This window comes from Alligator sinensis, unplaced genomic scaffold (assembly GCF_000455745.1).
Source record: "Alligator sinensis unplaced genomic scaffold, ASM45574v1 scaffold404_1, whole genome shotgun sequence".
In the NCBI taxonomy this organism is placed as follows: Eukaryota; Metazoa; Chordata; order Crocodylia; family Alligatoridae; genus Alligator; species Alligator sinensis.
Genome location: NW_005841839.1, coordinates 3,875,419 through 3,899,815, shown reverse-complemented (window position 1 = coordinate 3,899,815; position 24,397 = coordinate 3,875,419). Strand labels below are relative to the sequence as shown.

The following is a 24,397-nucleotide window of genomic DNA, read 5'->3' as shown; positions in this document are numbered from 1 at the left end:
CCGTTGGGAGGGTGTCTGCCTTGGCGATCACAGGCACCACATTGACAATCTTGCTCAGCCGCCTCATGAACTCCAGATCCAGGGGACGCAGCCTGGGGGGGAAATGGACTGGTGATTGCCTAACATGGCCAGAAAGGGCAGTGGCATGACTTGGGGGGACCATATTCCAACACTACCTTGCCCTATTCCCCACACCCCAGGGAGACTGGACAGCAGCCCAGCTCCAACCCTGGGAACAGCAGGCCCAGGCCAGGTGGGAACAGACCCCAGGGCTTGGTAACAACAGTTACAGCATGGGCAATAGCTAAGCAAGCTTCCCTTCTAGCCCCTGGCCATAGGAGTCTCCCCAAAAGAGGAGGAGGGACCAAAGTCAGTCCTCAGCCCATTTGCTGGAAGGGTAACTGGACACTGTGTTCATGGGCACAAGTAATTGACAGTGGCACCAGATTTGGCTACTGCTGACCTGGGCAGGAGTCAGAGTAGAAAGGAAAGGCTGCCAGTCTCTCAGCAGCCAGGCAGTGCCCTCCATGGGGCTCAGCTCTCACACCTTGGGATTTAGGCAGGAAGGCCCCACCGAGCCAGGCCGATCCCCTCCAGCCAGGGCTCTAGGATTCCTGAAGGGGGTCGGTCATGGGGATGCCTATTGTCCATGCTAGCTGCTGTCTGCCACCCACAAACAGAGGGCAGGAGCGTAACAGCAGCTTCAGGACAGGTATCAGAGGGAGTGGGAAGGCTGAGAGTGCCAGTCCTGTCTGAGCGGGCAAAGCAGGAGTCTGGAGGCAGCTCTGGCTGAGGGGAAGAGTCTGCTCTAATTGAAAATAACAGAGATTCTTTCCAGCTACTCAGGTATGCAAAGTACGGAGGCCCTGGAGGAGTTGGAGGCTCCTCAGCACCATGGTTGCCAGTCCAGCTGGCTACAGGATCTCAGCTGGTGCACAGTCCCCAGTGCTCCCTGCCCAAAGCCCCAGGGAACCAGCCTTGGCAACAAGGCCCCTTCTCTGCTGCCTGGCAGCACAAGGGCATGGCCAGGAAACCCACAGCCTGGCTCACACTCAGCCCCCTACCCTGCTCTACTAGGTCTCTGTGGCACAACCATGCCTGGTGGCCACTGGTACTGCTTGCCAGCAGCTTGCTTTGGCATCTAGGCTGATAGCTATTGTGGGGATCTATGGAAGGTGAGCAGCATGAGGGACAGGTAAGCCAAGGTGGTATCACTCGGAGCAACCTGAAATCCTTGAGACTTCTGTCCAGCCCTGGGCAAAGACATGCCAGCCAACAGTACAAACTAGCTCCACGCTTCCCCACCCAACAGCCCCCCAGTCTCAGCTCCCCCAAGGCCCACCCGCCCCATGAGGCTGCTGCATTGGGTCTCAAGTCCTGGCTTTGCTACTGTCCAAAATAAAACCTGCCTGACTGGTTTGGCCCCTACCAACCAGCCTGCATTTGGATCCTGTCAGGGTTATTCATGTATGCGCAGGTAGGAGAGGCAGATAAAGGATCAGGAAACAATGGGCCTAGTGTGAAGAGCCAGGCTGCAGTTTAACCCTCCACGAGTCTGCCTCCCTCTGGGTGTCACAACCTGCAGTGAGCCCTACAGAGCACAACAGGCACTTCTCCAGGACCCGATGTCACACCTCTGCCACAAGGGGCTGGGAGACCAATAGGGCAGGTGGCCTGAAGTGTGGCTCAGACCACACTTGCAGAGGGCTCAGTCCAGCAGGGCACTTCATCCTGGGGAACTGGCATAGAGTGATCACAACTCACCAGTGGCCTGTGGGTGGCACAAAGTACACACAGCTGTGGACCCTGGTGTCTGGGATCTTCTGCTTGCGGCTGATGAGAATCTCCTCTCGCAGGTACCTCTCATATTGCTCGTTGATGTATTTGATGATGGGATCCCAGCTGGGCAAAAGGAGAGGTGTATGAGCACATCTCCCAGGAGCCCCGGGATCCATGAAAATGGCACCCAGAGGAATCACTGCACCTGCCCTAAGATGGCAGCTGTCTCTGGGGCAAAGGGCAGCAAGGTGTGGCAGAGATGAGTGTCATATAACACTCCAGATGGACAGCGTAGTGGCGTTTAGCCAAAGACACCCAGGCAAATCCCCATCTCTCACAGGCAGTATCCCAAGAGTGCTGCAGCCCTGCAGGGCAAAGAAGCATTCAGCTCTGGGGTCTCTTGTTCTCGGGGCCCGGGGGGGATCAAACTCCTGTGGCCTAAGGGTGGTTGTGTCCACCCAGCCAAGATCTGAACTTCTGCTTCCAGAGCATCATGTCACCAAGCACCAGCTGCTGGGACATTTCAGCTCTCCTGTCTCCTGAGCAACCCTCACAGGCCACTTGGCCCTTTGGCCTGGCTTCCTCCTGTGTCTTCTCCTTTGCCTTCCCCTTAGAACCCTCTCCAGGCAGGTGATACTTACCCCATTTCCTCCCCACCTCACTTAGCATTCATTTGTGGGCCCCTGAAAGAGTGGGTGGCCAGGGAGAACTTACCAGTTTTCATTGTTGATCTGGTCCCCGAATCCTGGTGTGTCTGTCACAGTCAGCTTCATCCTCACGCCCTTCTCCTCGATAACTAGCAGGGGCAGAAGGGCAAGGTCAGAGGGGTCTCAGCAGCCCCGTCCCCCTGCATTAGATGGGCACTTGCACAGAGCCCCTGAGTGCCATGGTTTCTGTCCTCACTTGGGCTGAGGTGTTTCCTCGAGCAAGAGCTGAGTGCCCCAGGCCAAGAGGAACAGGCTGCTCTGAGGCTGGTGAGGTGCCCTGGTGACAGGGAAATGCCTTAGCTGCTGGGCAGACAAGGTTCCTTGGGTGAATTTGATATCTTTTATTAGACCAACCCAAATGGTTGGAGAATAGTTATTAAGCAAGCTTTCGGGTTCAACAACCCTTCGTCAGGCTCAGGAAGCTGCAGCAGTTGGTGTGTGCTCTTCAGCATGGGGAATGTCTGGCCCCTAGGACATGGGCCATCTGTGGGGTGGAGAAAGCAGTAGCTGCACTGCTGCAGGCCTTGCAGACTTGTTACCATGGAAGAGGATGGTGGGCTTGGGGCCTGTTCCTCCCAAACACAACAGCAACCAGTGCAAGTGGGCCCAATGCCTCACTGCCCTCTCTTATGCACAGCAGCTCCTCTAGGGTTCACTTTGAGAGGGAAGTTACAGGAAGACTGCGCTGCAGGCTCACAAAGGGGCCTTTGTCTTTGAGGGCAGTGCACCCTGCTGAAACGGCTCAGGAGAGATGAGTGAGCACCAGCCAGAGAGGAATGGGGGCTGTGTTCCGGACCTCCGGAGAGCGCAAGGTGGGGAATGGTCCTAGCTGGGCCTCAGGAGCAGGTTTAGGGCTGTTACAGGTTCTGGAGAGATGGGGAGGGACCCAAGGCCCCGGAAGGGTGGATGTTTGAGGAGAGGGTGCTGTGGGGCTCCCAAAGGGGCAGGCAGATGAGGAAGATGAAGGGGCCTCGCTGGGGGCTCACCATGGGTGACCGACTGCAGCTGTACCGTCTTTGGGATGCGTTCCTCGTGCCTGGGAGTGGTGGCCTTGCAGCTCACCTTCGATTTGAAGAGGGTGTTCACCATCGTGGACTTGCCAAGGCCGCTCTGCCCTGTGGGGGAAAGCAGGGGGAGATGAGGGCTGTTGCCATGTGGGACCTGGCAGCCTAGCTGCGGGGGGAAGCGTGTGGACAGCTCTGGAGGGGTAGCTAGTTTGAAGGGCCAGATGGGATCTGGGGTGCACTCCCCTCCTCACCAGGCATTCACCCCAGGGCCTACAACTTGCCCTTTCCAAAGGCCATGGCTGAAGGGTGCACTCCAAACAGGACCAGAGGACTGGAAAGTGGGCAACAGGGGCCATGGCTCTGACACAGTGAGGAGCTGGCCAGCAAGGCACCAGCTGGGTCACTCCAGAGTGTGGATCCTTAGAAGCACTGCACCCAGCAGACCCCAGCCTCTCCCTGCCTGGGCATGAGGCAGGAAAGCACCAGCCCCTGCTCCCTTCCCTCTCCTCAGCTGGCCCATCCACCTGCACAGCCTGTCAGGTATTACATGAGGTTCTCATGCAGCCCAAGATGTCCTGGGGTCCCTTAATAGCTTCACCCCAAAGATATGCCCACACCCCCTTGGCCCAAGGTCTTTAGATCTTCTCAGGTGCCTCCCAAACCCCTGCACCACAGCCCCTGCCTGTGGGACTAGAGGATGTCCCTGCTCTTTCCTTAGACTCTCCATGTGTTAGCCAATGCAGCCAAAAGGCTGGGGAGACCCAGAGAGGCCTTAGCAAACCCAGCTGTCCTACCAGCCACTGCAAATAGGGCTAGGAATGCTACACAGAGGCACAGTTTGCATCTTCCCCTAGTATGGCAGGAAGCTGGCACAGGGGAGCATAGGGCACTCATGCCCCAGGACACAGACACAGCTGCTGTCAGAGGCCCAGGCAGCTCAGGGAAGTGTTAGCACTGAAGGGCAAGAAGTGGCAGAGGTGGGAAGTTCACACGTGAGTTAGTTCTAGCAGCAAGACCCCCTTGGCCTGGGAAGAAGAACTGAGAGCAACCTGGATGTGGAGGATGAATTGTTGCAACCTCGGTGCCCAGTCACCTCACTCACTTCTACAGCTTCAGCCAGGTCTCAGAGCATGGGCATTCACTGCCAGCCTGACATGCCTGTGGCTGCCCACCCACTCCCCCTGACACTCTACCCTGCACTGTAGCCATTAGTTCCACCAATATCCCCTTTCTCCCATCCCTCTTCCCTGGCCACCTCCTCTATAAGGCTCCAAGCCTCGTCTCTATGGCCCTTCCATAGAGAGCCACATGATGCAATAATTGGTTAGGCTCCTTTGGTGCTATGACAGCTTTGGGACTGTGGACAGCAGGCTGCTTCCTTGGAAACCAGTCATTCACCCTAAATAAATACACCCAGCACAAAAGAGCTGGAGACCATGGTCAGCTCCTAGTGAGTTTCCCATGCCACCCAAAATCTATGGCAGAACCTGCCTCTGCAGTGATGCCCAACCTCAGGTGGCATAGGTATGGCATGTGGGAGGCAGGAGAGAGCAAGCAGAGGGGACAATATAGAACCCTAAGCTAGCATCATGTCAAGTCATGAAGATGTGACCAGGAGCCACAGACTCTCAACAGGACTGTCCTCCCCCCTCCCCAGCCCCAGACTTACACCAGCATAGAGAGGAGAACTGCATGGCTGCCAGGTGTCCCCAGAGGCACTTGGCTGGGGAGGAGCACACATACATGGACAGGCACATGTGTAAGAGGAGCAAGCAGGCGTGCTTGCAGATGGGTGTCTAATGATGCATGGAGATGAAGGGGCATGTGTGCATGTATGAGGGATGCACATGGGAAGATGGGTGGATGTCAGACTGCTTTCAGGTGTTGCCCAGTGCTTATTCTAATGCAAGGCAGCAGGCACTGCAACTGTAGGGAAAAGAAGGGTGATCAGAGTGATGTGCCATGACAGTGTGTTGGATGACAGACCAGCCAGAACTAGACATGACTGTGTAGTTATGGCAACTGGATGATCTGCATTTGGGACCGTGTCTAATGTCTGTTTCTAGACATGACAATGTGCGAGATACCCACCCTTGTGGTAATGCCCTGGCCAGTGCTCTTTCAGCATGGGCTGAGGATTCAGGACGGCCAGAGTTGAACCTTCCCCAAGCAATGTCATTTCCTACCCTAGCTTCTCCTTTCCCTGCTGTGCCAATGGCCAGGGAACATGCATAATGATTGCACTGTAGAGCAGGGCACTTGCATTTTCACAATCAGCTCCTTTCCTACATTTTTTTACCAGTAGAGATCATGAAACCCACAGTGCAGCAGGCCAGGGCTGAGGGAGAGACTCAGCCTCTGCCCACTGGATAGAAAGGCAAAGATCTCCTAGGCCCTGCTCACCTGAGCTTTGGAGTGCACTGCATGGCAAAAAACAATGTCAAGACACAGCAACTCCAGCTGACACTGTCCAGTAACAAATGGAGCAGTCAGCTCATAAACAGGGGGCACCACTGAAATGTCAGAGGTGAAGGCATTGCCAGCAAGCCTCTGCCACATGCCTCTGCCACTGGGGTTGACCATGTCTTCCCCCAGACATGTCCACTCCCTTCCTGCCTCACGGCAGCGGGATCACTGCCCAGTTCTTGTTCACCTGTCTCCCCCCAACTCTTGCTTGTCTTCCACAGCCATCACCGACAGCCCATCTTTCCACACAGCCTGAGCTGAGACACCTGGATAAACAGACCAAAATTTCAGCAGGGATGTCCTGAGTAAAACTCAAATCAGCAATCAGGACAAATGCTCCCTGTTGTTGCCTGCGGCCTATCAGAGCAGTTGATTATTTTCCGGGTGACCGCCTGATATCCATCAAGCAGCAGTTAGAGGCCAGGGTCCAGTGAACTTTTGATTCTTGCTCCTGTGAAATGGGTCAGGTGTGTTGAACGGTTGTGGGCACTGTCCAATAGGAAGCTGCAGTTCAGGTGCATGTCAGAGATAAGGAAGAATTCCCTGCCCCTCCATACATACACCTTTCTGAAGAACCATGTCTTTTCCAGAGGGTTAGGCCTTCTCTGACTGACACCACCCAAGGCCCTATGAGGAAATTCTGCAGGAGTCCTGGAAACCAAGAGATTTACCAAAGGATTTCAACTATTTGCCAGCAACACTTCCCCCCTGACCAACACTCTCCCAGGCACAGGCTTGGGAAAAACAGATCTCTGAGGTATCTCTTTGTAACCCAAGGCAGAAAAGAGGTAGGGAGATTGGTAAGGAAGGTAGGTCTTGCCCTAGCTTCTCCCCCTTTCTGCTGAAGTGCATCACTAATAGGGTTGTCTGTGAACAGTCTCTAAATCATCTAATCAATCACCTGACACAGAAATGAAGCTGGTTGAGTGTCAGGGCATCACTAGCCAGGAACCAGTTGAAATCCATCAAGCAATAGCCCACTGTTGTTTCATATTAGCAATGGATCAAACTGGTGGGAGCAGAGTCCTCACAGGTTCTCCCCATGCAGGTATGTTCAAAAGCAGGGAGTCTAGGATATAACAGCTCCCAAGAAGTGCTGCTTCTTGTCCAAGAAACAGTGCATATGGAAAAGGCCATGAATGAAGAGAGGACCAGCGTGTTCACTGCATAGTGGTGGGGCAAGGGAGAAGCATTCTGGCCAAGGACACTAGGACATATCCCCACCCTCCTGGAAGGCACATGGGGATCTTCAGAGCAGGCAAATCCCTGTTAGTTCAACCTCAGGATACCAAAGTTCTCCAGCTAGTGTGAAGTGCAGGCCCTCTCTGTGCTAGAGGAACCAGACGTGTTCACCAGCATTTGGACTCCAACACCTGTGCGCCCATTTGCAGACATGCTCCCAGAGATGCCCAACAGGCACAGTACTCTTGGATCAAATCACAGCAGGCCCTTGGCTGTATCAGTATCCACCAGATTTAACACTGCAAGTGCGGCTAGGGCACAAATCCTCCTATTTCTGCAAGCCAACCAGTCACTGCAAGTGGGGCCTTTATCGCTCCATTGCCCAGCGGTCGCACTCGGCACAAGCCACTCGTTTCAAGCAGCACTGCACAATGCAGGGAGAGACCTGGTGCCTCAGACAGTTCACCTAAAACCACTCTGGCTCCCACAAGACTGCTTTAAATCTCTCCTCCAAGGCACTCCTTCAGGGTATGGCTCTGGGAACCGTTGCATGGCTACCTGGGAGGTACAGCACAGCACAACTGCCAGTGAAGGGCAGAATACCCCTGGAACAGTGGAGGCAGGTGACACACGAAGTCCCTCCTGCCAAGCCAGATCCCAACAGCTTGTTTCTCTAGTGAGATGCCGCTACAGTTTATCTGCTTTGAAGGGCGGACAAGCAAAACTGCCTGTGCTGGAACCTGAAACTGAGGATGGGAAATTAACTACAGATCAGACCTCTGAGCCATCCCCTGCCCATGAAAGAAGCAGCTAACTCATCTCCATTTCACACATACCTGAGGGTGGGACAGAGCTACTGCAGTGCTAATGTGAGAGGACAGGCTGTGAGACCACAGCAGGGAAAGCAGCTCTGGTGTCAGGTCTGCCAGGCTGATGAGCAGTGGATGGGTTTTGTGAGAAGCACAGAGGCTGCACTGCGTGGCTCTGCACATGCTGCAGGGGCAGCCTCAGCTCCTTGGAGCTGTGACAGTACAGCACCAATGCAAGCTCTGCATTTCCCTCAGTCATCATCAGTCAGGCTTCCTGACTGGGCTGCAAAGTCCTTGGAGCTCTGTTTTCCGTGCCTATGTCTGCGTGTGTGCTAGGAGGGCACAGTTTTCCTGCAATACATTGCCTTTTGGCCTGTGAGCCCCATGCAGCCATTGGAGTGGTGCGCTGGGAGATGCAAGCTCAAAAAGCCAGGGGCAGGGGAGCTACACCTTGCCATGGCCTGGGGTGGGGTGGGGGGGTGGGGGGCAAGTCAGAGCTGGGTATCCCCTTCCCTCCGGCTGCCCTGACAAAGGAGTCCCATTGTGCTGGCTCTAGAACAAAGCAGCCCTTCTTCTCATGCCCATTGCTTCCTCTAACAGGCAGCTAATGCCCCCACTCCCTCCCTCCAAGGGCCACTGGCAGACATGTCATCTGCCAAAAGAGCAGCAGGCACTGACATGGAAGGGCAATGCATGAGCCTACAACCTGCCTGGCTGCAAAGCTGTGGACAGAGATAGTGTTGCCCACCAGGGAGGGGGCTGCTGGTCTCACCTGCCCTTGTTCATGCAACGTGCCTGTGTCACCAGCACCTGAAACCCACCCCATCAAGCAGGTGGTGGTGAGGCTCCCCCAGACCACTGGAAGGAATGGTGGGGGCTATGGCAGTAGAGGGAACTAAAGACAGAGGATATTTGGGTTCTGGGTAAAAAGGGTGTGAACCCCACCTGCTTCTAACTGCAGTTTTAGTGATATTGCAGCCTTGCAAGCTGTGGTGACATGGGATCTTCCACAGCACCACCATTCAACTGGAGTAATTGTCCAGGGGTTTGGTCAGAGCCCAGGTCCACTGGGGCCATCTTGAGCCTGCCGTGAGGCTGGTGGCAGCATGGTGCACAAGGGGTTCACCATGGCCATGCAGGGCAGTCCCAAGTGCAGCAGTGCTCAGCATCACACTGGGGTGGAGCCTGCCAAGGCACTGGAGACATGGTGCCTGGGGAGGAGAATCCTGAATGGAGTCACCCAGTTAGAGATGACACAAGATTGACTTGGTAGCATCCCAGATTGCCTGTGGCTGAGGGCACCCCAGTCAGACAGACTCCAGCCAGGCCCCAGGCACAGCATCACAGAAACACCTTCCATCAGAGCTGCTAGTGTCCAGCACCTCCACCCCAAGCCCAGACATTAAGGGTGCCTGCATGTTCGAGGGGGTTCTGGAGAGGGAGCTGTTGAGCTACACGTAACTGCCAAATGCTCTCTCCTCCAGGAAGGCTGCAGGCGGAGGCAGGCATGGCCCCCTGCCATCCATGGTTGTGGCTGCATCCCTGAAGCCTGGCACTAAGGGGCCCTTCCCCTTGCAGGCCAGCTCACTGAGCACATGCACAACCCCAGGAGGGCCTGCCTGGCTGGAGGGGGTTCCTCTCCTCATCACAGGCAGCTCTACTCTCCTTCTCTCTCTCCCTTTTAAGTTGAAATGTCAAACTTGTCCACATAAAAATTCCCTGGACTGATTAGAAACAGATGTACAGCCCCCCCAGGCAAGCAGAGGCTGCACAGCTGGGGAGCCCTCCACTTTTATGTCCCACTTTGTAGCTGGCTGCTCAGGCTGAAAATGCCCAGCTCCTCCACAGACACTGCTGGGCCCCGACCTTGCAGCCCTCTTGGGCGAGTAAAGGCGAGTCAGAAGCACAGGGTAGGAGGGGTGAGGGTTGTGTAGTGGCTTGTCTTTCAGCAGCAGGTCACTCAGCCCTTGTAGCTCTGGTCAAAGGCCTGAGGGTAGCAGATGAAAAGGAAAAGCACTCCCTCTGATGGCACCTCCCATGGTACTGTGGGGGCAGCAGGGGTGAGGAGCAGGGGCTGGCAATTCACTAAGGAGTGATGAGATGTGTAGGAGAGCACAAGCTCATGAAGCCCTGTCCCTCCCCATAGCCTCTTCATCTGATACATTGCTCACATTTCACTCCCTCTACAGGTTTGACCTCAGCATCTGCTTCCACCGTAACTGCCCTGTAGAGGAAACAAGGTCCTGCCCTGTGTGTGTGTGTGTGTGTGGGGGGGGGGGGGGGGGGGAGAAGAGGAGGAAAGGGTGCCTGGGAGTCAGAGTGGAGGTGGGATTGTGAGGGGCCCTCTCCTTTTCCCCTGCTCTGGGAAGCACAGTAGTACTAGGCCTCCAGAGCCCGGGACAGAGTCTCTCTACAGCCTACACTGGCTCAGGCACTCAGTCTTCCCTCTACCTAGCAGTCCACTGCCAGCTTCCAATGGGCATTGTCTAGGAGCCTGGTCTCACAGCCTAGCAGAAGAGATCCAGGTACCAGATCATGGCTGTCAGCACAGCATGAAGGCTGATCCTAGGTGGCACATACAATAGGAGTCCAGTAACTTGGTCAGCAAAATGCTCCTTGAGGCTGCCCACAGCACATGTCTGACCCCGTGTCCACCTCTACCTGTCAGTGTTAGTCAAAGGCCAGCTCAGGTCCATTCCACTCTTTCCAGACCAAAGCTGTTTAAAATGGCTGGATGCTGCAAGGCATGAAAGTGCAATGCAATGCTGGAGTTGCCCTGGGTCCCCGCCATGGACTGAGACTATGATCCCTCCAAGAGGTTTGCAAGGCTGCAGTGCAGAACACCCCTGTAACCCAGTGGCAAACACAGCTCATGTCCAGCCACTGCAGAGCAGCCAGGCTTCTGTCCTGAGGCAGCAAGTCCAGCAGCACATACCCTTCTCCTCAAAATGCTGCCCCCTCCCAGGCTACACATCAGTCAAATTCTACACCACTTCCCACCCTGATGATAGCCTTGCTCCTGAAGCTAGAACAGCTCTGGGATACTGCAGACTTTATTCCCTTGAGTCTATTTGAAGTGGAAAGAAGTGCACACCAAGCCACTGATTCTGAAGCCCCCTGCACTTCAGACCCGGAGATCCACATCCAGGGCTCAGACCCATCTTCTTTTGCTAAGAAATACTTTGTCCATCTTTCAAATCCCGCCCCCACAATGATCTAGAAAGCCCAACTCTTTTTCACTTGCTTCCTGGCTCCTCAAGTGCTTGGAAGGATCCTTTGCAATTTATCTGAGCCCCTTGTGTGTTGTTCTCTTTGCTGCTCTTAACATTGCTTAACCTTCTTAAAAATATGTTATCCTCTAATCTTCCCTGTCCTCCTCTCGCTGATGTTTTATGCTTTGCAGAGCCATCCTTCTTACTGGATTCCCTTTTGGCATCTCTACATTGGCTTGTTTCTCTTGATCTGGGAGTATTTATCGCTAGATGGAACGCATGACAAAGGCTTCAGAGAAAGCTCCGTAGAAACTTGGCTGGGTTCAGTGCCAAGCTGGGGCCTGCTGAGAGAAGATTCTAGGTGGTGGGGGGGGCGGGAGGTGGTATGAAGCACTGAATACAGATGAAACAGCAAGACTGGGGTCCAAAGCAGCTCTGAGTTTTGGGGAGTTTGGATCTAGATTGAAACTTGACCAGATGCGGGAACAATCAAAATAGTAGAGAGACAAGGAGACGGCCGATTTAAAAGTTAGAGCAATACAGTGGATTATAATGCTCCAATAGCTTGGGATTAACGGGCCAAGTGAACAAAAAGATGGTTAGAACTCCATTGCCAGAGGAAACAGATATCTTGGCCCAGATCCTTAGATGGAGTAAGGGTACAGCTCCACTAAAGGTAGGGGAGCTTGGTTTCTTTCACCCACTGGAAAGCTGGCCCTTTTTAAAGGGACAAAGCTACTGACAGTGACATTTAAGCTTTGTAAAAACAAGGCTTCATAAAACCTAAAAATGCATCTTTCGCCATTACACAGTTATTAAAAGCCATTTTGTGGCTGGGCTTAAACATGCCCTGTGGACTACCTGCAGCATCCCTTTCTGTCCCCAAGTACCAGTGGACGGCATCGGCCAGTGTGGGTCACTTGTCAGGGGGTGTAAATGCAAGGAAGAAATAAAGAAGGGCAAGAAAGGAGCTGGGGTATGTGAACTGCTGAAGTCAGATACAAAAGGTTACTTTAAAAAAAAAAAAAAAAAAGTGTGGCCATCATAATGGCAGGTTTTCCTTTTAAGCACAGATTTCACACAGTATCAAGTGACTGGTCTGTGTGCTGAAGTCTGATCCGAAAGCCAAATCAGCATGCGAGCCCCTTGGGCTGGTGGAATGCATCTCTGAACACAGTCCTCCAGCCCCATCCCCCCACATCCTCCTTGCTCTGAAGTTTTATCCAGCTTGATTTTGTCCTGCATTTCCCTCACGTCCCTCAAACTGGCTTTGTTAAAAATCTCATCTGATCTCCCATCCCTTATTGGAAGGAGTTGTACACCCCCCTCTCTCTAAGTTAAGGTCATTCCTTGCACTTCACATCTTAAAGCTACTACCTTCATCCAACTGTTGCCAATTCTCATGGCTTTGTCCTGCCTTTCTTGCTGCTTAAAGCCCCAGCTCCTGGAGTCAGGAATTACAGGAGCACATGAGTTTTCACTAAACATCACTTCTCCATTCCTAGCCCTTGTGGCTGCAGAGACTAACTTGTCAGCACTGCCCGAGAGGCTTGAAAATCAGATGACAAATTAAACAACTAATACACTGGGGATACACATTAGACAAATAATACATTGGGATTAATAGCGATTAAAACTGCATGGCCAGACAGCTGATTGCTGAGCACAGGTGATTGGTAAGGCTGCCAACCTGTTTTCACTCTCTCCCTGTTACAGGTAGCACTGAGGGAAGGTGGTGCATTTCTGCACCTAGCCCAAAGCCTGGCACAGGTCCTATTTGAAGTGGGCACAATGCATGTAACATAGTAACAGGTGCCACCTGGGCCAGATCCTACAAAAGCCTCTGTGATGTGGGAGCTGCCACGACAGACACCAATGGGCAGGAAGGATGCTGAGCACCTTGCAACTCGTCTTGGCTTCCTGTCCCCAAGGTGAGCCTAGCTGAGGGGTGTAGCGCTACCTGATAGGGAGGGTAAGGACTGTACTTCCTCTGCAGGAGAACGCCTACTGCAGTCACCTCAGCTTTAACCCAGCAGGGCTGCCTACAGAGACTACATCCTAGTGCACAGCATGGCCAGGTGGCTTAGGGAAGCCATGCAGGCCATCACTTGTCACATCAGTAGCCTCCAATCCAGGGGTGAGGCCAAGCAGAAAAGCAACCTGGCACTAGCCTATGGCTGTACTTTGGCCATCCCCAACACAGGGTGTAGTTGACCTGGGACCCAAATTTCCCACTGCTGGTTCTTGCGACTTCCTCTCTGCCTCTCCCTGCCTGCTGCTCCCAACATCAGGATTCCTGGCTGTGCAGTAAGGACCCTTGTTCCTGCCTGGAGGGAGCTCCTTTTGGCTCCCAGCCTGCCCCTCACCCCCTGCTCCATGTCAGCCAGCTCTCTCTTGTCAAGTGCAGCTGTCATTTTTGATTAAAGACTGATATAGGAACACTGCATATGGTCTTGGCTCCCCTCTAGCCCCTCAGGCACCAGATTTTCATTTGGGTGGCCTTTCTAGGAGGAAAAGTCCTCATAGGATTCACAGAGGGGCAAAACACTTGGATTATTTACTTAACCCATTCTGATCCTTCCCCAGCTGATCCTAAGCCCATCTTTCCAAGCTGCGGAGCACACAGAGGGGTCTTCTCACAAGGGACAGGGAGAAAAATCATCAGCAGGTGTAAATCAGTGACCCACTTAAACTGAGGGAGCAGCCCCAAGTTTGAGGGCCTGGCCCACGAGTCCCCCAGTGAGTGAGCTCTGGCAGTAGCACGCCGCTCAAAGGGCTCACTTGGAATCAGGGCCCTCTGTACAAGGTGAGGCCAAAACCCCTCTCCCCACCCCAAAGAGTTCATGACTCATGGGAAGGGCCCAATCCAGTCACATGACACCTCCAGACTTCTCCGCTGTGCTGTGCATATGGTTTCACTCTCAGTTCCCTCAGGCCTGACTTGCCATAGACAGAAAGCAAACCCCAGAAACAAGTGAAAAGCCAGCAGCATCTTTCAAGTCCAGAGCTAGGGACTAGGAGTTCAGCTGCTTCACTTGTTCAACCCATGTCTTCCTTCCCTGCCTACACTGATTCTGCATGCATGCCAGCTGGGGTTAATGGGACTCATTAGCTGTGATGTCAGAGCAGCATGCATATGTGCCACCCAGGACTCCCTGAACTAGAATAACCCCAGCTCATTTCCTGAGAGCTCCTCATCTTTGAGCTGGTCTTTAAGGAAGCAGGTGGCTAGATGAGTGAAAACAAGCCTTTTGCATTGCAAATTCCCCTCCCTAATGCCCTGGTCCCAGCTCAGGCTCAGGAAACAAGATGTAAGCATGAGCTGCTGGAACGGGCTGGATGCTGCCTACCAGCCCAGCTTGCTTCCATCCCGTGTCCCTCCAGTTCAGTCTCCTTCTTTGCCTTTGCTCCCAGTCCCATTGTGACAAGTTCAAATGTAATTGCAGGTGCTGCAGGACTCCCAGGATGCAACACAGTGAGTGTAATGGAGGAAGTACAGGGGTTTCCAAAAAAAGGGTGGGGAGGCCTGGACTGGGGTAGGACCTAGCTGTGGAAGTATCCCTGCTCCCAGAGAGGGTCAGATGCTTTGAGACTACAAAGGAGGAAACTGAACCATAGGCCTGATGGAAGCTAGACTGTAGCTGGCAAAAAGGCTTCCCAGAGACTGCAGGAGGGAGATAGGACAGAGAGGCACCTCCCAGAGGAACAGATGGCATGCTTGCCCTCTTCCAATGTCCAAGCAGAGAGCAAAGAGTGTTCTACACTCACACCTGCAGAGTTCAACTTTTAAAGGGCCCTGGTCCTAATTCACTGGTATCATGCCAATCCCACAAGCACTATCCCAACCGTCTAATCTGCCCTACGGCTCCTTGGAGCCTCTACGCCAAGGCTCCGGACTCTGCCTAGTCATCAGAATTGCTGCGCTTCTGCTGGGGGCTGTGTGATGTGGCACAGGCCAGGAATACCCAGCAGCCACTGGAGCCTCACTGTCCCGGCACCCAGAGCAGGACTGAGAAGGCCAAAACATGTTCCAGGTGGTGCCTCCCCTGGCCTGGGCGCTCTGTGCTGGCCTGTCAGATGGTAGTACAAAGGACAAATACAGAGAACAATAGCATGGGCAAACTTCAGGACAAGGAAGGGTCAGGGTGTCCCCAGGGCAAACCCCTGCAGGGAATGCTGATGCTCACCTACAACCATGATGTTGAACTCAAAGCCGGTTTTCATAGTTTTGATCCTCATCTGGTCCAACACTGCCTCGATGCCCACATAGCCAAAGAGCTCGCAGCCCACCTTGCCCGGCACATCATGGGGTGCCCCCTCCTGCGCTGCCTGGAGTGGCTGCTCCTCCATGCTGATCCACCCTGGCTCTGGGCTGCTCCCTGAAAGCAGAAGGGAGAGAAATGAGTAGCTAGCAAGGTACTTAGCCGTTTCCCCAGATGACTGACAGACATGCACGTGCACTGCCGAGGTTAGGGAGAGTCTGAAGACAATCAGTAGAACCAGCTCCTCCTCCTGCCACAGGACGTTTGAGATCACATAGCGCAGTTCCTCAATCCCAAGGGCCACCAGGCCTCCCAAATGTGTTGTGACACTAAGGCCAAGCCCACGCTCTGAGTCTAGAGCACGAAGTTCCTCCTGCTCCATTGTCACTAGATGCCTGGCCTCAGCTGCTCATGGTGCTGCAGCTGGCCAAGGCTGACAGGATAGGAAGGAGCCCTGGGGAGCAGGGAGGGGGCAGTTACCAGCCTCAACTCTACATGTCCATCCCACCTAAACCTGGTCCCTGGGCAAGAAGCAGGAAGACAGCAATGACTGGCAGGATCCTCTTAGCTGCGTGCCTCTGCCCTGTCCCACACACCACAGTAAACAGAGCATCACAAGGTGCCTCAGGGACACAGTGGGTCAGAGCCCAAATGGCTTCAGCTTCTGCTCCCAAGGCCTAGCCCTTAGCAGAGCCACCTCACTTCCACTCTCAGCTGTCCCAGGGAACTGCTGCTGCCACCAGCTGCCTCCTGTCTAAAAACGTTAATTCTGCAAATTGCTGAGGAAGTGAAACTCCCCCAGCAGGGGCCGGCCATGGCAAGACTGGGGGGGGGGGCCATGTGGATGTGCCTCTACTTACACAGTGGGAATGGGAGGGAGGGGGCTGCCAGGGTGTGGGCATGTTAGATCTAGAGCTTGAGGGGCCAGCTGAGGCAAGAAGGAAAACAGGGTCACAGCACGAGGCTGCTGCTGCTCCTGCTCCCCCCCCCGCCAAATGCACCCAATAATTAGCCCCTTCCCACCTGCAGAGACCCAGCAGGCAGTGAGGGGGGAACCTTGGCATCCAGCAAGATGAGCAAGCATGGGGCTAAGAGACTGAATCTGTAGGTTCTTTGGGATAGGGCCCCGTTGCAGCATGCCCACAGTACTGGGGCTTGACATTGTCAGGCTGGAGGACAGGCAGGGATGCCAGAGGGCTGACATTTGGCTGATTTCCCCGATAGAGACTTCCCTCCCAGCCAGGCCCACAGGGAGTCAGCAAAGGGGAGTGGCACTCTGGGCCACAGGAAACAGAGGCACCATGTTGTGACTGTGGGAACAGGGGTATCAGTAGTGGAGCATCCCTCAGCTACACAGCACACCTCAATCACACTGGACCATGTGAGTGGATCAGATGGGGTAATAATGTACTGGCCCTGATAACCTGCAGTTGGGCTGGATCCCAGCACAAATTAACATCTCAGCATCAGGGCAACCAGCATCCCTGCTTGGGCCTTTTGAATCCCATCAGCCAGGCAGCACATTCTTACTCATTCATCATGTGTTTTAAGGCAGTGTGTACCTCAAAGGCAGTGCTAGGTGCTGCACTAACAGAGAGCTCCAGGTCTGAATGTGTTTTCCCTACCACAGATGGGTAGTAGGAGGCCTGTGGACACAACCAGTTGAACCCATGGTAGTCCCAGCAGCAGTGCCCACAAAAGGGTAAGTAGCAATGTTACCAGTCTCTTCTGTTAACAGAGAGCATCCAGGCCCCATGGAGGAACTAGCTGTACCCTGCAATTGTTTCCAATGCCAGGGCAGATAAGCCTCATCCCTGCCAGGTTTTGCAATCCCCCCTGCCCTTCGATACATCCCCTCCTCCCTTCCCAGACAGGCTGACATCTCCCTGAAGACAGCCCATTCACGACAGCCTAAGCACTGGCCTCCAGTCCTCCCTGTGCCCGAGGGAATAGCAGATACCTCAGAGGGCACCTTTCTCTGTGCCACTACCAGACTCCTTTGGGCCTATGGCTTGAAGCAGCACTAGGCTGGCTGATATCACTGTTCCCCTCAGCAGTGCACAGGACCATGTGCTGCACAGCAAGCCAGTCTTTACAACCCAGTCCCTAGGCTTTGGCCAGGATTCACATTTAGAGCTGCAGCCTGTCTCCTGTGCTTGGTGCTACATCCATCTCACGCATTTCCTTGGCCCCATCACTGCAGGATCTGAGCCTCTCCCAGTCTTATATGGATTTCTATTTCCAACACGTTGGGTTCACACAGGAGAACTGAGGTACTTGCCCAAGGTCATGCAGGAAACTGAACCCGAGCTCTAATCTCTGGACTATCCCCTCTTGTATGCACACAACAGCTGCCACTTGCCTTTCAGTGAGACAACCTGAAAGCTTCAGGGGATGCTCAGGGCCCTTTCCTTACAGACAGAATACTTTTTTTTCCCCATGGGGATGAGCTCACAGAAAGCTTGGGGTGTTCTTACAGCATGTTAGCTCTCAGAATGATTGCCCTTGGTGCACATTAAATGCAACATGGCTTGCTCTCCTTTCTAAGTGAAATAAGCTGCCTTGCACCAGGATGCTCTTAGTGCATACTAGAGGTGTCCATGCAGGGAATTCAGCTATGGAGACTTCCCTCAACACTGCTGAGAGCTATCTGGGTCAGCCTGGGCTGGCCCAAGGACTGTTTATACTTAGCAGGCTTACTCCTTGCAACACAGCCCAGCTCACCTGCACTGAGCTGCCCAGAGGGGTGGGGGATGCTGACATGATAATAAAATGGGTGTTCTGTCCCCTCTGAATACTCTGACTGATTGCTGGAATAAGAGCACAGGCTGCAGCTAAGGGTGATCAGCTGATCACAACTGGGCAATGCATGGGTCTACCTATGCCACAGGGCATGATGCACAAGCCTGTCCCCACTACTGACAGCAGAGAAGCTGCTGCCTGGCCCTGGGCCCCAACAGCAGTGAGGCAGAGAAGGGGTCACAAGAGTGAAATCTGGGGTGTTAGTCCTCCATCTCTGCCCTCCCCCCAGCATGAGCTCTGGTGCATAGGCCCGCCCGGGGAGAACTACGCAAAGGGCTGAGAACAGACAAAAGCCTTTTCCCAGCTTCCCTGGCAACTGCTCCAACAAAGCCAGGCGGGGACAAGGGCTCCAAGCTGATCAGCACATGCATCCTAAGGAGCAGTGGGCGAACCTCCCAAGGGCTGTCTGGGACCTGGAGCAGTGCCCAGGAGCAGGGAAACTTGGCCTAGGTCTCAGCTGTGGCAGCTGGGAGAGATTTTCTGTGCGAACTGGCAGGCTCCAGGGATTTGCTTTAATAGCTTAGTTCAGGCCCAGACACAAGTGGGGTGAAGAGCACCTTGCCTGTCATTTAGTCAAAGCAAAAGCAAGAACAGGCACGTGAGACAGGGGAATACAGTACGTAGGAGTCACCAGCTTTGCCTGTAGCATTTGGGTCTCAAATGACACTGAATGAAACCCTCTGCAGCCTCCAGCTAAAGGACAGCACCATTCCTCCCACAGGTCTCAGCCCTGGGTCACTCAGCCCTTGGCCTCACTGCCTGGCTGCTAGCAAGAGCCACCTTCTTGTGGCATTTGCAATGAGAGGGACACTCATCTACCAGGTTACCAAACTCTCCAAATATCCTGCTGACAGCCCAAGTCCCTAACATGTCTATCAAAGCACACAGGACTAGCTGCTGGCTGCACACAACAACTATGAAGGCCTCCAGCCCTCTGCCCTCCTCATCAATGGCTGAGAAGAAAGAAACAGCATGTCTGGAAGGTTAAATACCAGCCCTGGCAGATCAAAGGAATGAGCTCCAAAACCAAGGGCAGCTCCTGGACCACAGCCTGCTGCCGACTCCTCCCACAGAGAGCAACAGAGGAGGAAGGGCTCAGGTACGTTTGCTGAGCAAAGGCTCTGCCTATGCTGCCACTAGAGGTGCAACTCAAGCCCACTCAGACCCGTGGAGCCACAGCAGCATAGACATCAGCACACACTGGTTGGTCCTTGGGGTCCCAGGCTGACTTGTTACCAGGCTACTTTGATGAGAACTGGCCAGCCTTCCTACTTCTGGGCTGCAATCACTGTCCTGACTAAAGGGTGGTCACTGTCACTTCTGCAGCAACACCCCATGGGTTGGTCTCTTGGATAACCAGGTGCTTGGCCATTTCTGGCCTTAACACCCGCTGGCCAGAGATGATCCCAGAACACTGGTTTTATGCATCCCCAATTTGCAACTCGGCTTAATGAGCAGGCTGCAAGATGTCATGCCAGCATCAGTTGCTGAATGGTCTCAGCACATAACTCCTTGGGACAGCAGAGGCCTGGATAAGCATGGCAGATGCATGGCTACAATCACACCCCACATCATTCTGGCTCCCAGCTGATGGGCATGCTCCCTCCCTTAAGCCAACAGGGTCTCCTCTGGGTTAAGTCACAGCAATACCCTCTTGCTAAAGTTGCACCAGCTGAACTGAACGTGTGATGTTAAGTAGGCCCATATTCCTGACTGGCTGTATCAGGTTACACCTAATTTATGCTGGTTTAACTCCCAGTGCTACATGTAACCACTTCATCACCACAGCATCAGTGTAGGCTCAGACGACCTCTGTATTTAGCCAAGCCCCAAGCTTGTAGAGGCCCTGGGCAATTCCTCCTGCTCAGGTCAGCGATGGGCAACAATCGCTAGCAGTATGTGTACATTGCAGCCTGTGTCTGCTCACCAAATCCTGGGAGCCTCGTTCACACGCTGAAACCCAGCAGGGACCGTTCTGCTCCTGTGAAGGTTCCCAGCAAGATTCCCCTTGGGGTGAAGGAACAGCTGCCCCTTCAGTTCCCTCAGGAACAGAGTTAGAGGACTGCTTGAGAACTGCTAGCAGACTCCAGCCAGGACAGACTGAGCCACTCACCAAATATCTCAGGATCGACTCTATCAAAAGCTGCCAACTGGCCCAAGAGAATCACCACAGACCCCATTTGTTCCTCCCCTGCTAGAACATGGCAGACTAATGTAGCTCCAACCCGCATCTTAACCGGGGCCAGAAGATCTGAGGTATCACAAGACCAGAATGACCCCATCACAGCCTCCTCAGTGTCAGTGTCAGTCTCAAAAGAAACCCATTCAGTGGGGCTGCACACTGCCAGTGTCAAAGTTGGTTTCTTGAGCATGGGACTCACAAAAGCTGCTTTAGGAGCCACTTTCCCCTGCCAGCCCTAGCACACAGGGAAATACCCACCATCTTGACCACACTGGACCCTGTACCTCCAAGGTAGGTTTTCAACAGGAAGGAGCAGTGTCCAGCTCACAAGCTGTAGCTCTAGCAGTGCCGTCACCTCTGAGCAATACTGGCTGACATTAGCCCTTCCAAACACAGCTCTGTTTCCACGGCAGTAGACAGCTCAAGCTGAACCCAAATGACCATGTCTGCAAAGTATCATGAAAATTCTTCCTAGTGAGAGAAACCCAGCCTGGTAACCAAGTGGAAAAAGCAAAGATTTGCCAAGTTCCTGGTCAGGGAGCAGTGGCGTGGTACAGGAGAGAGGGAGAGGAAGTCTGCTTCCCACAGAGCTACAGGACACAAACACCTTTAAAAGAGAAGGTGATCAGACATGGGACAGGAAGACCATCTCCACTCCTGCAGGTCACCTGAGAGCTGTGTTGATCCAAATGGACAAAGCTGGCAGAAGGGAGTGCAGGGCCACAGGGATGAGCTCAGGAAAAATGATGGGATCCCAAACATCAGCAGACTGCTCTGTAGCAACAGTTGCATCCTCAAAACCACCTGGAAATGCACTGGTTTCATCAGCCCCACTAAGGTGGGCCATCAGCACAGGTCCCTGGCACTCTTAGAGAATTAGGTGACCCAACTGTATAGCTAAAAGACCACAGTCAGTCCAAGCTACAAGCTATTGACTATATCCCCGCCTGTGCTCTCAGTACAGGCCCCAGATCCAAGCCCACTCCGAGTGCAGCCTACAGCCCCATCCCAGGACAGCCCAATGGCAATCACAACTTCTGAGCTGTGTCATCTGCACCATCGAGCGTGATTAGCCTTGTTATTCTAATGCTATATTCACAGCCAGGAAGAGACACTGGCACCAACAGTGCACCTGCAGGGTCCTTTTGCACAAACTGTGGGGGTATTCACTTCAGGAACTAACAATACAGCATTTGACATCCCAAAGCAAAGAGCCAGTCCCTTGTTCCCCACTGCCCTGCGTTCCTGAGAACTGCTGCGAGGCGAGACTCAACATCCTGCCCTCCTTTCATACTTTCTGCTCTGACAAAACCAGAAGAAAGCAGTCTTTCTGCCCCCTGATCACTACAGTCTCACAACTGTTCCTTTCCTGACCTTGCCAGCATGGGCGCACAGTAGCCCTCTTCCACTGCCCGAGGGCAATCAAAGTGCTTGAATAAGAGCCTGTAGGGTAGGCCACCAAGTCATCGCAAGCAGCCCCCACCATTGTCTTACCAGGCCTTCTCATGCAGTGCAGCCCCCTATACAGGTAAGGCAGATGGAGCCACTGCCTGGCTGGATTGGCTGGGGTGGACGGGCCATCTCTGCCCAGTCAGGACACACCGTGCACAAGGAGTGGGCCAGGCTCCATCACCACAGCAGGCAGACCAGCATGAGTCATTCGCCAGTCACTCCCCCAGACCCCAAACTGCCAGCAGTCTCCAGCAGCATTAGCAAGGGGAAGGGCTGGGGCAACCCACAGGTGTTTACCATACACACTTTGGCTGGCACAGGTGTGTCAGTCATGGCCAGAGTGACTGACCAGTATGGCCACACTCACTGGCCCTGCATAGTTCACTCGGAGGGGGGACTTTCCCACCCTGGTTGCCAGGTGCAGTTCTGCTGGCACAGCCATGTTTGTACTAGAACTGCTTTGCCAGGACACTACGCTGGCACTCCCAGACTGGCAATGCTGTCTCTTTTTCTAACGCCAAGGTCCCTCACCAGGGCTACCAGCTTCCCTCAGAGCAGGCCAGAACCTAGGCTCCTAGAGGGCTGCTGACAAGGATGATCCACTCACCCGCTTGAGCTTGCAAAGCATTATGGAAAAGAGGCAAATTAGACAGGACTTGTCTTGTCCCTTCACTCACAGGGGATCCCAAGGCAGCAGGAAGACAGAGGAGATATTTAAAGCTATACACAGAGCAGGGAAGGCATCCAAACGAAGGGGTCTTTCTGAAGGCGATGCCTGGTGCTCCAGATTTGAAGGCAGGAGGGAAGTTGGCCATTGAGGTAGAGCAGGAGAAGGAAGACACTTGCAGCTCGCAAGGGTCCCATCCACATGCCTTCACCCAGTGCCAGTCATAGCAAGTAAAGATCTGGCTGTTCCCCGAGAAGAGAGCAGAAAGCCAGCAGGCATGTAGCAGGGAGTAGCTCTCCCACTACATTCTTCTCCTGTTCCAAGACCTGATTCACCCTCCTTATTTTGGAAGCATCCCCAGTAGCATAAGTAGGCACCTGCATGTGCGCGCACCCCCCCCGCATGCACAGAGATCCCCACAGCGTAACACCCTATGGGCAAGCCTCAGTCAACTCACTCCCTCAGCCCCCTCCCCAAGCAGCCCCAACCTGGGACTGAATCAGACCACCAGCAAATGCTGCTGCTGAGGGGCACAGATCACAAGCCTATAGTCTTGCAAAGGGCCGCACGTGGGCTTCACTCCAATTGAGCCAGGTTCCCCAGAGATCACAGCACTTTGCCAGCTGCCGAGATATACCCAGAACCCACTTCTGCTTGGAGGCAGAGAAAATAGGGGGCAATGCGAGAGAAGCAGTGCCAGGGGAAGACTCACCCGCCTTCCTCTTCCCCAAGTTCTTTGTCTGCTTCCAAAAGCCAGGGCAGCCCCCACCCTTGCCCTGTGCATTGCCCAAGTCCTACCTCTTCTCTGACAGAGATCCCCCAGCCCAATGCTACCACCAAGCCAGTGCAGGCTCCCTGCTGCCCTGCTCCATGTGCAGCCCACTAATTATGGGCAGCATCCCCGGCCTCCACCGCTGGGCTCAGCTCCCCGCCTCTGCCTGAGAGCAGCGTGGGGTTCCCAATCCGTTTCAGTGCAGAGTACAGTCCCCTCCCCTCTGCCAGCTCCCCTACAGGGATCAAACAAGGGAAGGAGTCTGGCTGGCTCGCACATGACCAGAATGGCAATAATCCTCCTCTCCCTTCACTCCCGCCCCTCTCCCTTCCCTGGGATTCCCTCCTTTGGGAATAAACCCATTCACAAAGTTGGCCCATTGTCAGGGCATGCTCAGTGCTCCCTAGCACCAGGGAGCTGCACATCGTCTGCATGGAAAAGCAAGCTGCTCATCCCTGGAGTGTCCCTGAGTTTGTGCCACTCTAGGGAAAAAGTGCAGGAGCTAGGCCCAGTTCAGTTATGGCTCAGGGTGTGCTGTGCCAGTTGACCCCTCACAAGCCTGTCCCAGCCTCCTTGTGGGCACAGGAAATACAGGGGAATTTGGCTGCTTGGGTCAACAGGCCTGCATCCCCTACCACAACCAGCCCCATGCCCCTGTGATTTAGGTGCCACAACTGTGAAGCATCAGCAAGTCAGCTGCAGTACAGGATCAACGACTACTGCACAGGCCCTTGTTCCCCGAGAACCTTTCTGACTGGGGGTCCAGGATGGAGCAGGCTGGGCTAAGCTCGCATCTGGCTCTCCCCCACCACTGCTGCTGCATAAGCCCCTGCTCATAAAGGCACGCAGCTCATTGGGTGCTCATTTTTAGCATCCCCAGAGCAGCCGTCAGTCACTAGTGCTTCTCCCCACTCTGAGCACAGCCCATGTGTGCACCCAGCAAGCTGTCATTCTCCCTGCCTTCCCGGTCCTGCTGGAAGGCTAGCGGCTGGCACAGGGTCCTAGCAGCAGATGTTTCAGAGCTCTGCCTTCAGGGATCCATCTGTGTAACACACCCAGCCCCTTCTCTCCAAGTCCCACCCCACCCTGAATCCCACG

At 54.1% G+C, this 24,397-nt stretch overlaps 1 protein-coding gene across 1 annotated transcript in view; it reads right to left on the bottom strand.

Annotated features, from left to right (window-relative positions):
• Window positions 1-24,397, bottom strand: part of SEPT12 (septin 12) — a 68,640-nt gene that overhangs the window by 4,776 nt on the left and 39,467 nt on the right. The window contains exons 5-9 of the mRNA XM_025203598.1: window positions 15,350-15,541; window positions 3,473-3,601; window positions 2,494-2,575; window positions 1,765-1,902; window positions 1-92 (exon numbers count right to left, since the gene is read on the bottom strand). The exon at window positions 1-92 is cut by the window's left edge and continues 45 nt beyond it. Of these exons, the coding sequence (XP_025059383.1) occupies window positions 1-92; window positions 1,765-1,902; window positions 2,494-2,575; window positions 3,473-3,601; window positions 15,350-15,541 (633 nt within the window). The remainder of the gene's footprint in view (window positions 93-1,764; window positions 1,903-2,493; window positions 2,576-3,472; window positions 3,602-15,349; window positions 15,542-24,397) is intronic.